The sequence below is a fragment of the Maylandia zebra genome, linkage group LG15 (assembly GCF_041146795.1).
Source record: "Maylandia zebra isolate NMK-2024a linkage group LG15, Mzebra_GT3a, whole genome shotgun sequence".
In the NCBI taxonomy this organism is placed as follows: domain Eukaryota; kingdom Metazoa; phylum Chordata; class Actinopteri; order Cichliformes; family Cichlidae; genus Maylandia; species Maylandia zebra.
The window spans coordinates 2,165,694-2,179,063 of NC_135181.1; the positions used below are offsets into that span (position 1 = coordinate 2,165,694).

The 13,370-nt window shown below is 40.9% G+C and overlaps 1 protein-coding gene across 1 annotated transcript; it reads right to left on the reverse strand.

Annotated features, from left to right (window-relative positions):
• Nucleotides 1-1,664: 1,664 nt before the first annotated feature.
• Nucleotides 1,665-11,235, reverse strand: psmc1b (proteasome 26S subunit, ATPase 1b). Its single transcript, XM_004542248.4, has 11 exons — nucleotides 11,155-11,235; nucleotides 10,587-10,640; nucleotides 9,883-9,979; nucleotides 9,466-9,590; nucleotides 8,847-9,032; nucleotides 8,123-8,251; nucleotides 7,930-8,026; nucleotides 5,045-5,234; nucleotides 4,044-4,195; nucleotides 3,447-3,601; nucleotides 1,665-1,991 (listed from the first exon to the last, which is right to left on the reverse strand). Exons 1-11 carry the CDS (start codon nucleotides 11,155-11,157, stop codon nucleotides 1,857-1,859), a joined length of 1,323 nt encoding a protein of 440 aa, XP_004542305.1. The 5' UTR covers nucleotides 11,158-11,235; the 3' UTR covers nucleotides 1,665-1,856.
• Nucleotides 11,236-13,370: the final 2,135 nt, after the last annotated feature.

The following is a 13,370-nucleotide window of genomic DNA, read 5'->3' on the forward strand; positions in this document are numbered from 1 at the left end:
TGATGCAACAGTCATTATGACTGTATTTATAATTAGATATGATTAATATATCTACAGTTACAGAGTAGCAGTGGAACTGGTCACCAAGACAGATCATCCTTTAAATATCTTCTTAGATATCTTAGTGGAAGCTTTAGCCCGGCATAGTGCGTCTATGTGTTCCAGCCGGGCTCCTCGCAGCCCTCTCATCAGGTCGAGTAACTAACTCAAGTTGAGCCGTTTCATTTGTTAATCTGCTGGAACTAATCGTGACCTCTTACTGAATTTGTTCAGTGTTTCGCCCTGTTTAACGGGAGAAATGGCCATTACATAAGCAGATATACATTTTTCCTGCTATTGCTTTGCATCTCTCCGACTCTCTCTCACACATTTGTGTCTTTTCTTTAAATTGTTTGCTCTTTGCAGAATCACAGAGGCGAAAGCATGAGCTCTGCTGGTTATTTTCCAGCACAAATGGCATATGAAACATAATATTGCTGTTTTGTATGTATGCCTTACGATCCCCTTTTCTCACCTTAAACCTTTATGTTCTTAAAAAAATTAAGGGGGGCGGGGGACCTGAGACAGTATCAGAGAATGATTAGTCAGCCATTAGGAAAGACTTTGAGCTGTTTAAAATATACAAATACATTGATACAAGATTTGCAAGGCAAATAAGTATTTAAATATTCCAACCAACACAAAGACAATTAAAGGCATTTCTGATACAGCACTTTGTTCTTTTTTTTCTCTAATACGCGGGAACTTCAGGGGTTTTGTTGTTTTTTTGGGAGAGCGCATTAAATGGAAACTATCAAAGTGTGTCGACACCCAGCTGCATCAGCTCATATTGGTGCGTGTGTGTGCACGCGCTCACGGGGGCTGTTAATACCCAACCCCAGCCTTGAGCTGACAGGGCAAATGTCTCATTATAAAACACGGCACCCATCTGCCGGCACCCAAACGCGCTGCGCTTGATTTAAATGTTTTTCTTTTTTTACCCCCTTCAATTCTTCCATTTGCTGAATGAGCTGCAGTTGAAATGCGTGACTGATTTAATAAGGCGAGAGAGCTTGCGAGGAGGGGGCTGCAGAACAGCAGCAGCAGCTCGGTCCTCACTGGAGCCCGGTGAGTGGTTTGATGCCCGTGCTGCATGGGGCCACTTTCTGCTGAGCAGCGAGTTGCACATGGCTCCACATCAAGAGGAATTAAATCAATGCTGCCGCTCTCCGTGTGTCACACTGCAGCAAGGGCAGCTTAGCTGGATTTACTTAACTTGGAGGCTGATTTAAATAGGGGAGGGGGTTGTGCGCACAAACATAAACATGTACCAAAACCCACTCTGCATTCTCTAAACACTTAAAAAGTTGGGCATTAGTGCAGTGACATTATGCAGCTCCTGGAGGTGACGGCTGAGTGAAACATCACAATCAGGGCGTTTCATCCCAAACATTCTGAGAATCTCTAAATAGCCAGTGTGCTGTGCTGCGTATGGGGAACACACAAAACAAGACTTTGTGTATTAACAGGACTATTTATGACACTCGGGTCAACGGGAGAAGTCTCATAATTCATGTGAATATCTCAAAATGTTGTAGCCAACCAATGAAGACTACAGGGAAGTGAAAAGGAAGCAGATGCTGCTGCAGCAAAGTGAAAGAAAAAGTGATGAGAACACGCAGTGATTAGATATTATATTTTGTCATTTATTGTTTTAACACGTAACGGTTAAAGGAGAGCGGGATAAGCCAGACATGACATGCACAAAATATATCAAACTCTCTGAGGAGGCGACTCAGCTGCTGCCTCCTCTCTTTCACACAGCGATAGATAGTGATGGGGTGGGGAGGATGAGAGAAAACAAAAATGTTTCAAGGTTAGAGGTAAAGCCCCTCTGGCGTGCCCTCCTGCTTCTTGTACAGAACGTTCTCCTTGGACTTTTTGAAGTCTTCGTTGGTGACTTTCATTCGGCGCTCTCGCAAAGCCATGAGGCCTGCTTCTGTGCAGATGGCCTGGAGGATGAAAGGAGGAAACACAGGGAGAGCAACAAGAGTCAAACTGGAGGAAAAACAAGCACGTTACACAGTCTAAAAATAACGTAGACTGGTTGTGATAACAGCTCTGATTTGTGCTGTTATTTAGATTCTTAAGTTTATCTTCCTGGATAAATGCTTCATTGAATAATCTCAGGCAAAACCTACGAACATCTAAATAGAACGTGAAAACGGCTTACTTGAAGGAATTCGATACAAATATGTGACAAAGCGGTACGAGCTATAATAAATAAACAGCCGGTTGTTTGTGGCTTGACTTGATGTCAAACTGACCATGAACAGTCATGTCAGTCAGAGTCAGACAGAGCCTTAATGTTTAATGTTTGTCTGAGGAAAGAAAGGACATCCCTAATATTCAAACTCATTGTTTGCTTCCCAAACATTTCCATTTAAATGTCATCCAAGAAATCTCCATGTGTCATTCTGCCACGCTCCACACGAGGGCAGCAAAGCTGTGTGAGTGATCCGAACACTTTGGGCCAGGTCTTTTTTTAACGGGGAACTTAATAAAGTTAATTAAGTGTTGATGTGAAAATCATTTAGAAAATCAACCCCCGCTTGCTTTCCTTCAAGCAGCCTTTTCTGCTCATTTTATTCCCCGTTTTGCTGAGCCACAGTGTGAACTGGCTCGCCGCCAAGCCCTCACACAATCAATAGATGGCTGCAGCATCAGAGCGAGGCCGGAGCAAATGAAGAAAGCAGGACACAGCTCCTCTGCTAGGATGCAAAGAGGCTGGACATGCTTCGTATTTCACTCATGTTTTAAACAGTCCAGCAGAGATCCCTACGCCAATTCAGATTTCAGGTTGAGCATCTTTATCGATTTCTATTTTTCACACAAATGCACAAAAAAATTTAATGGGGTGAAACATTTAAAAACCATCTAAATGCTTTGGCAGACAATTTGAGCTTGGTGTTAGCTAATGCTAAAGCAGTAAAGTGGTTAATAGACTGGTAGCTAAAACTGTCAGGTCTACAAGTACAGCCACAGTTTCAGCTTTTGGAAGTGAACAGCAAACTTTGTGGGGTAATTTCTTAACACTGAACAAGTCATTTCATGGTAGTTTTATTTGTTTACTAATTTTTAAAGTTTAAAAAAATAGTTTTAATGTGAAAAATTATTTTCCCTGTGAATTAAAAATGGATTTCCTGTTCGGCAGAGTCTGCATGGAAGGGAAAAAATGAGCAAACTGAAGTTTGCATTGAGCAGAAAATTCAATACAGTTCGAGTTCAGCCTCACAGCATTCACTTGGTCAAACCATCACAGCTGGAGGACTGGGAGGGAAAAACTTGTGCTGAGCTAGAATGTGTCAGTTTCTGTCTTCAGTTATTGTTTTTTGTGCTTCTTTGTACTCTGAAGAAAAAGGTGTGAGTGCCAAAGAGAGAGAAAAAAGCCTGTAGTCTTCTCTTACCTTGATGTCTGCTCCCGACAGGTCATCCTTTGCCAGGATGAGGTCATCGAGGGTGACATCATCTGCTACTGTCATACGGCTGGTGTGGATCTGGAAGATCCTTCTTTTGGTCTTCTCATCGGGAAGGGGAAACTCAATCTTACGGTCGATTCTCCCTGAGGAGTACGACAGAAAACAAAACATCACAAGCTGACTGTGACTCTGTTCTGCCACGAGTCTGTTAGTCTTCAGCAGATCAATGAGTCTCACTCAAAAACCGTCTTGTTAATCAAACTCAGGTGATCAATCATACATTAATAATGCAGGGAAGATATTTATGGAGCTACTTTTCTCATGACACTCCCAACACTGTTCGTAAGCAGGACTTGGAGCAGTGTTTGCTAAAGCTTAGACAGCACTGAGTCTTTTCTGGAAAAACACTGAGGAAGAACATTTTACTGCTCGTGGCTGATTAGAACAAAATATGAACAGTCACTTCCAAAAGCAGCGCTGCAGTGACTCAACAAAATGCAGCCATGTCCTGAATGTCAGTCTAGTTTACAGTACTGTGGATGTGAATAAAGATGGAAGGCCGGTGACAGTCACACTGGTACTGACCGGGTCTGATGAGAGCTGGATCGAGCGTTTCTATCCGGTTGGTGGCCATGATAACTTTAACGTCTCCCCGCGAGTCGAAGCCGTCCAGCTGGTTGAGCAGCTCCAGCATGGTCCTCTGGATCTCCCTCTCACCGCCGGAGTTAGAGTCGTACCTACACAACACAGGCAGTGAACACACCACGTGAAAATCAAAGGCATCCCCTACATTGTCTCCCGTCATGGGCTTGCTTATGGTCCTCCATCAAACAGGCTTCATTTGTGTGGCACCTTTTATTCAGCTTAAAGTGAAGGCTGAGAATTAATCAAGATAAAAACTGGAGAATGCGCTGGACAAAATGTAGACCTTCATCGAGGAGAAAAGGAGGAGGAGGTGCACTGACTGTCGAAATCATAGTGCAGCCTAGTAACCTGCAGTCTGAGGTTCATACAACAAAGTCTGTTTGTTGCAGTGATCTCAGCGCTCAACAAGAGCAGCACATGCAGCAAGCAAAGAAAAAGAAAACAGTTACAATAGACACATGGGCAGAGGATGGGAACAGTGACACACACTGCTCAGAATTGTTTTATCCTTTAAAGTTTTTACAAACAAATCAGGGAACTGAGCAGCTTTTAATGTCAAGTAGTGCCATATTTTCCTAGCAGCACTACACTGTGCAGCCACCACTTTGTGCAAGCTGCCTGTGGTCACAGAAACACATTTCCTATTGCAAAGACTACACCCTGAACTATTACAACCTGCAGCAGGGTGAGAGGCGAAATGAAGTGTAAAACGTGTAAGAAAGGACTGTGCAGTGTAACTGATAAACTCAGCATCCTGTACTTGAGATGACGAAAACCCTGCAGCAGCACATCACCTTGCACTGTTAATGTGCTGTGAAAGTATATAAAAAAAACGCCGCCATTTATCACACATACTAATCAAAACCTTGGCGTCCCCTTCCAGCTCCTCAGCAGCACAGGTAAAGCATCACTGTGCCGATGCTTTCAGAGCTTCTTTTTACCTCTTTGTGCCGATGGCGTCAATCTCATCGATGAAGACAATTGAAGGGGCGTGCTCCTCTGCTACCCTGAAGAGTTCTCGCACCAGCTTGGGCCCATCTCCCAGATACTTCTGGATCAGCTCTGAGCCCACCACACGCAGGAAGGTGGCTGATGTCTGATTGGCTACAGCCTTGGCAAGTAGTGTCTTACCTGGTACATGCATAACAGAGGAAAGCGTAAAACATACCTGCCACACGTCTATATAACTCCCTAAAAGAGTATAGTTTAATCCAAGTGAAACAGAGTCCAGCGTAGGACTGGACTCTGTTTCACTTGAACCTTAATCTTTCATTTCAATGCAACATGAAGAACAGTTAGTCTGTGACCATGAGCCTGCATTCAATTGCGGACATTTCCAGTAAAAATGGCGTCGCAAAGAGCTCATTACACAAATGTCATTTCCTGTGGCTGCTGACAGAAAGATCACCAGCTACAGTTTCTAAGAAGGCTTAACTCTTTACCCCTATGGAAGCCTCCTAAAAGTAATGCTTTAAGCTTTGTGCAGTTTGTGTCATATTTCAGGCCTGCTTACAGAACACAACGACTGGCTTTGCATCAGAAGTTAGTGACGGTGATCTCTGCCGACGCAGCTACCCTTGAAAAAATTTTTTTTGTAAATTTTCTATTCTAATTGTCCTCAAACAAAGTTTTTATTGATTTATACTGAGGCGTCAGAACCCATCATTACGGGTAGACGGGAGATCATCAGATGGAATCTTTATAGGGGAAAGAGTTACACAGCTTTCCATAACATAATCACAGCTAACTCGCTTGTATTACTCACTTAGCTTTATCGCTTTCCATGCATTATGTATTTAACATTACTGGAAATGTTTTATTAGAAGTTAAAAGGATTTTATGAACTCTGAAGATAAAATATTAAACACTGAGCAGCTAAATTAGGAACTCAATCATCTGCACAGTTCACAGACACGATGGCCTTCACACAAAAATACCTTCACTGAAAGAAAGTCAACTTTCTGCAGTCGCCGTACTATTATTTTTCTGTTTAAGATATTTCTCAAAATCCCCTCAAGACAACCATTTTTAGAGTGAAATTGTGAAACTATGTTGCTATGTTTGTTTGGACGCCCTTGAAAATTACAGAATAAATAGCCAAACATATGAAGTGTACCAAAATACATAGCTTTGTGTAGGGCTGGGCTATATCATACCGTTCACGGGAATACCAGTATAATTTTGGGCAATGATAGAAAAATGAAATATCGCGATAGAATATGGGTAAAACGCGCATGCGCACACGTCGGAAAAAGCATGGCGGTGAAAGCAGATCGTTAAATGAAACGGATGAACCAGAACTGGTTTGTAAAAATGCTGCAGCTTCACTGGTGTGGAACTGGTTCAGCTTTCGTCCGTCAGATACACAACAAAGCACTATTTCTGGTAGCGCATGCTAGCAGGCCGTCGTTATTACCGTGTTTTTGGAAAATACGTCACACTTAAAATCAATCCTTTGATTTTTCTGAAAATCGACAGAGCCCCTTATAATCCCGTGCGCCTTATGTATGAACTCTGGTTGTGTTTACTGACCTCGAAACGATTTTATGTGCACGGCGCTCGAAAATCTGTTAAAGGTTTCAGTACGACTTTGCTGAGCTACGAAGCCGCACCGCTTGATGGATTGTCGGAGCATTACGGCTATTGTAGGCGGAGCCTCGCGGAGTGATACGTACTGTGCTTCAACATAATATTACTGTATTGTGTGTGTATAACCTCTTTTTAAGTTTTGTGGATGTTATACATGGTTATGCTGAGGACATGTCGGCCAGTTTCCACTGGAAATGTTTTTTGGTTAAACTGTCAGCGAGGAATTTGCACTGTTACATTTTTATATAACTTAAATGCACATAAAAAACAGCTGCTTGTTTAAGTGAAAATACATTGATGGGTTTTTTTTTTGCACTAATAAAGTTGCGGAGTTGTAAAGTATTTTGTCTAGTGTCAATTATATCGTCAATTATATCGTTATCGCAAATTTTCAAATGTATATCGTGATAAATATTTTTGGTCACATCGCCCTGCTCTAGCTTTGTGTTTTTCAACATCTCTGGTTCAATTCTAGCAGGAGAGACAAAGCCCCACTGGGGAGGTGTCAGGAGGAGCATCTGGCGTATAACTCTCCCAGATCAAACATGCAGAGCTGTCTGCTGTGGCGACCCCTCGTGGCAGGAAAGCAGCCCAAAGCATCTTTCTACGTGAAACGGCAATGACATGCAGCGCCTCATAAAAAACACCAGCGAGCTCCAGACACGACAGTGAAATTTACAGCTAAGTCAAAGCACAATGCATGTCCCAGTCATTGTGCTGGGACATGCTGCTGACATCGTCTTCAGTCAAGAACAGATTTTATGTAAACTCATAAAATGAGATATTCAAACAGTGTCGTGTGATTTCTGAGCAGACATTAAGCGATTAAAATATTATAAACACTTGTGGTGGAGTTCACTGTACAACCAATCACCACCACAACAACAACAGTAAACAGGACTATCACTTCTTTTTAAAGGCAGAAACTGATCTTTGGACACTTTATTAAAAAGAACTGATGGCAGAGTTTTTCTTTCTTTCACACTGAATATCATATTATAGTGCCTTATAGTGGAGTTTGAAAATTACAGAAAAGTATTAATATTTAAAGGTTAGATCTGAAAAGGATCTTAAAACTTCTAAGAAGTAGGATGAATGGAGAGATGACACAAAACCACTAAAATGATTTCATAGGTTATTATTTCCCTACAGCATGACTAATATCAGTGTGGACACTAATGTTTGTTGGCAGGAGAAAAAAATTTTAAGAGCCTAAACCCACAGTTCAGAGACTTACCTGTGCCAGGTGGTCCATATAAGATGACTCCTTTGGGAGGCTTAATGCCCATCTCTTCATAATACTCTGGATGTGTAAGAGGCAGCTCCACTGACTCCTGTTAGAAATTTGTTTAAAAATGCAGTTAATCTCTAAAAAGAAGCACTTCACTATAAGACGTCAGTTTGGCTTCTGGCTTCTTGTCATAGTGTACCTTAATCTCCTGGATCTGATTGTCCAGTCCTCCGATGTCAGCATAGGTTTCTTGTGGGGCTTTTTCCACCTTCATCACCGTCACCAAGGGGTCAGTGTCATCCATCAGTACCCCAATCACAGCATGAACCTACAATAATATACAAACACAAGACAACTAGTGTGAATTTTTGAGGTCAGCTAAATTCAGTTTTGGGGAATTGATTAATACTCACTGACCCAAGGTCAATGAGTATTAAGTTAGGTGGTGGAGTTGGGTCAAAAACACTGCTGGGAAGTTCATTAACACTTTTTTTTTTGGTCTTCACTGGTCCTCTAAACAGGAGGACAAAGGAGGGGGGAACAACTAAGCTGTAGTGCCTCTTCACCTCACTGTGCGATACCTTTTGTGCAATACTTTTGTAAATAGTCAACGGTGCAATAGACTCAATACTTGAAATGTGCAATTCACTTGTATTTTTATTCCTATTTATTCTATTTATCCCCTTCGTATATTTTATTTATATTGTCTCTGTATTTATATATATATATATATATATATATATATATATATATATATATATATATATATATATAATATTCTGTAACTCTGTAACTTCTGTCGGTGCTGTGCTTTTTTGGAAATCGAATTTCCCAGAGGAACCCACCCGAGGGATTAATAAAGTTCTATCTAATCTAATCTAATCTAATCTAATCTAATCTAAATAAGAAAATATTAATATTACCTTGTGGTTGAGCAGGACAGAGCAGCCTGGCTCCAGAAGATCCTTATCCACAAAGGACAGGATACTAACGTAGTGCTCTGATCCCACTGAGGTGGACACAATGGCATGGTTGTCATCTATGATTTCTTCCAGAGTGCCTACAGACATGGGGGTCCCCCGCAGGTCATCTACCTTTGACCTTTCCTCCTGTAAACACAAACAGCACTGGAATAACTTCATTTGATCCAGACATGGAGCACAAAATGAAGTCAGGTACAAATACTGTCAAGATGATCCCACGCTGCTTTAATTATGCTGAGGTATCTGGGTTACAAAAACAAGCCAGACCTCAGCATAATTAAAGCTCCACTGTGTGTTTTTAACCCAGATATGCTTTTACTGCACAGCAATGTGTTTGGGATCATTGTCATTTTGAAAAAGGAAGTCATTGGAAGTCAGATGCTATTCAGGTGGTACTGCATGATGAATTTGAATTCTGAGGTCATAATTAATTAAATTAGTTAAATTAATAATTAATTTTGACAAGATCCCCAACACTACTGTTTTGTTTTTGGTAACTTCATTTCACCCAGACCTGCAACACAGAAAGAAGTGTGGTATTTGAGGTGCAAATGCTGACCTCCTGTTTCTCTTCCAGGGGCTTCATCTGCTCCTGGTTCCTGATAAACTCTTCCTCCATAAGCAGGTAGTCTTTGATCCGTTCCTGCTTCAGCAGCTTCAGGCGGCACTGAGTGTGAGGTGTAACTGAAAGCAAACAAGCAGAACGTCAAAAAGATGCACAGCATATAACCCAGTTGATACAACCACAAATATTATGTCACACAAAGGAAAAGATTTCAACTTTAGAAACTGCCAATTATCCATGATATCTTGAGTAAAAACAAAGTGTCCAGGGATGCATCCAATGAATTCACACAGAATATCGAATAAAAGCATGGAATAAAATGTAATTATGAATGTCAATTTTCTGATCTACAGGAAAACAAGCTGGCAGCAGAGATTTTTGTTCCCAGTGCAAAGCTTTTCACTCCTTTACCCAATGGTAGTTTGCTTGCAGCATCTGGTCCCTTGGTCTTCTTCTTTTTCTTGCCAACTCTGGTGGGTATTGGAGGCTCATACTTCTTTTTCTTATCCTTCATTTAGCAGAAAAAGAACAAATTAACAGTGGGAAACATTATATACAGTTTCAAAGCTCAAACTACTTATGTAACAACATAAACACATCCTATCAGCCTATTATGTAGGACCTTTGAATACATACCAATACATACAATCCATTTCCTCAAACCATGACGCCAGCAAAATGCAACCCACTATGTAAGGAAGCCACCAGATCCCCTCACTTTAGAGGTAAGAATTCAGTTTCATGTCTTTCATTTGGCACTCGTCTGTTGTACAGTCATGGAGAAAAATGCACATATTTTTTCTGTTCTTTCAAGATTATCCCACAGAGTTTAAATAATATTTTAAGTCCAGGCTCTGTGGAGGCCAATCCTTGACTGATGGTGTTCCATTGCGTAATATTCTATCCACAAATGCTTTTACTGTGTTGGTTGTGTTGGGTTCATTACCATGCCACATTAAAAAAACAAGTCTGGCTCATTAGAAGTAAAATGTGGCATGAAAACCTTTGCACAGTATTGGAAATAAAAAATAGTGACAAGAAGGTACGAGGTACTTGTTCAGACGTCACTGTAAAGATAAACCTTTGCTACCAAAACAATCAGCTGGCATTCTCACCTTGTCATCCTTCTTGCCTCCTCCTGGACCGTGGCCTCCACTCTGGCTTTGTCCCTAGAAGAAAAACACACTTGTGTTAACACAGTAGAAATTAAAGAACGAGTTCACTTTGTCTCTTACAGACGATTATATCTGTAAGCCAAAATCACCAGTTAGCTCAGCGATATATTTAGCGCCTCACAGGCAACTGGAAAGTGCTAGCCCTTTATTTTACACCACGGGAAAAACAAACTTTAACAGAGAACCCGTTGTGCTTTTTAAAACATTACTAACATTAGAAAAATAGATGAAATCATCGATCGAAAATATGAATGGCTTAGATGGCTGAGAGCTTCGACAACGGCACCCGAGGAAAAAAGCAAATGTCGCTAGCCTTTCCTTTCGCTAGCAGACTGATGTTTATGTTTAATTCCATTTTTACTCCACATGTTATACATAAAATAGTCTGAAAGAACGTGGCAGCGCGTATACTGGAGTTTAAAATGAGAAGAATAAAGTTTAAGTAGCAAATAATAGGTTTCAATATTTTAATTTTAAGAGCCGTAGAGAAAATTGCTTGCTCACTTACCATTGTTGCTCGTCGCTATCGAGTGACGTCACAGTACGGCAACACTCCAGGACAAAAATGTGTCAGCCGGAAGAGTTTCACTGCATGGAGAAGTGAGTTGGCAAAAACCTCTATGTTTTATTTAACGTTCTGTGTAAGGTTATCGACCAAAGCCGTGAACGTGATATTAAACATTATTATGTAGTTACTGTGGAATAAAACAAAAAACAACTGGTCCTTCTTTTATTGATTAGCATGGAAATACTTAAAGTGAATACTTAGCAGTTGATAAGTAGAGAAAGTAAGTCACCAATTTAGTACATTTTAATAAGGACACAGATATTTTTTGTTCACAATTCATTTTAGGGATAGAGATGTTTGCAGACCCCAGTCCAAATTTTGAACATCTTTGCCAAACACATCATCTAATTTAAGTGGTATTACATACAGTGGATCTGGTAAGAATTCACAGTGCTTCACTTCTTCCACATTTTGTTCAAAACCACTTTAAAAAACAAGTCCCACGTGTCATTTGCTCAATACTTTGTTGAAGAATGTTTTGCAGCAATTACAGTCCATTTTTGAGTATGACGCTAAAAGTTTTGGGGCAGTTTCTTCCATTTTTCTTTGCAGAACAAGTCAAGCTCCATCAGGCTGGATGGGAGCTGTGCAGCCCTTTTCAGATCTCTCCAGAGATCTTGAATCAGTTTTAAGTCTGGGATTTTGCTGGACCACTCAAGAACATTCACAGGGTGGTAGCAAAGTCACTGCTTTGTTATCTTGGCTGTGTGCTTTGGGTCATTGCCCTTTAGAAGATGAACCTTTGCTCCATCTGAGTTCCAGAGTGCTCTGGAGTAAGTTATGATCAAGGACATCTCCGTACATTGATGCATTCATCTTTTTCTCAACCCTGACTCGTCTCCCAGTTCCTGCTGCACAAAAACATCCCCACAGCATGATACATGCCACCACCATGCTTTACTGTAGGGATGGTACTGGCCAGGTGATGAGTGGTGCCTGGTTTCTTCCAGACATGAGGCCTGGCATTCAGGCCAACGATGCCAATCTTTGTTTCATCAGAGCAGAGATTTTGTTTCTAATGGTCTGAGAGTCCTTCAGGTGACTTTTGGCAAACTCCATGCAATTTTGACTGTCATGGCTGTGAATACTGTACATGTTATATTTTTGTATTTTATTTTTAATTTTTATTTGTGTATTTTGTGTAGAGTATTGAGGTGAAAAATTAATTGAATTCATTTTGAAATAATGCTGTAACATGACAAATGTGGAAGAAGTGAAGTATGTGGAATTGTAAATATAGTGCTTTTCTACTCTACCTGACTACTCAAAATGTTTTGCACCACTTGACTCACCAGTTCACACAAGCAGTTCTTCTCTATGTAAGTGCTTTTTATCTAACATTCAAACACACTCACACCCCATCAGAGAGCAAAGTGGGGTTAGTACCTTGCCTGAAGTAGCCAGGGATTGAACCACCAACCTTCTGATTTAGTAGCTGACCTGCTGGACCTCCTGACAACACTTACCACCAGAAAGTGTTATGAATACCTCCAAGTGTATTATAATTATAGGGAAACGAATTGTGGTTTTTACAAACATACTTTCTTTATGGTAATCTTTCTAGCATAAACATGTTCAGTTTTATTGTTTTTGTTGTTGTGCAAGGTATTTTGTTCACATTAATTTCTAAAAGCAATAATCAGTAAGGCAAATAAGTCTCTAAAGCATGGAGGGTCAAGGCTCACTGATGCACATAGAGAATGAAAGCTGGCTTGTGTGGTCCGATCCAACACTTGAGCTACTGTAGTTTAAATTGTTCACAAAGTTAACACTAGTTCTGATACCAAAACTGTGCTAGAATACACCGAGCAGCGCAGTTTCTTGTGTGTGTGGCTGCAGAGCCTGAGACCAGTCAGAGTGCCCATCCTGACTCCAGTCCACTGCTGAAAGCACCAACAATGGCTACCTGATCATCAGAGTGGACCATGGAGCAATGGAAGTAATTAGTCTGCTCTGAGGAATCACGGTTTGTTGTACATCATGTGTTTGTTTGTTCTCCAGGTGCATGTGCATACCTGGAGAACACCTGGCACAAGGATGAACTATGGGAAGAAAACCAGCAGGTGTGATGCTTTTGGAAATGTTCTGCTGTGAAACCTTGGGTCTTACTTTGACGTGTACCACCTACCAAAACATTGTTGCTGACCATGTACACC

Bases quoted from the DNA above. Each gene is read 5' to 3' on its own strand.
- psmc1b (XM_004542248.4), bottom strand. The intron at 9,033-9,465 runs GTCAGCATTTGC...TTGTGTTTACAG, and splicing joins CCCTGGAAGAGAAACAGGAG to GAGGAAAGGTCAAAGGTAGA. The intron at 8,027-8,122 runs GTACACTATGAC...AATTTCTAACAG, and splicing joins ATCAGATCCAGGAGATTAAG to GAGTCAGTGGAGCTGCCTCT.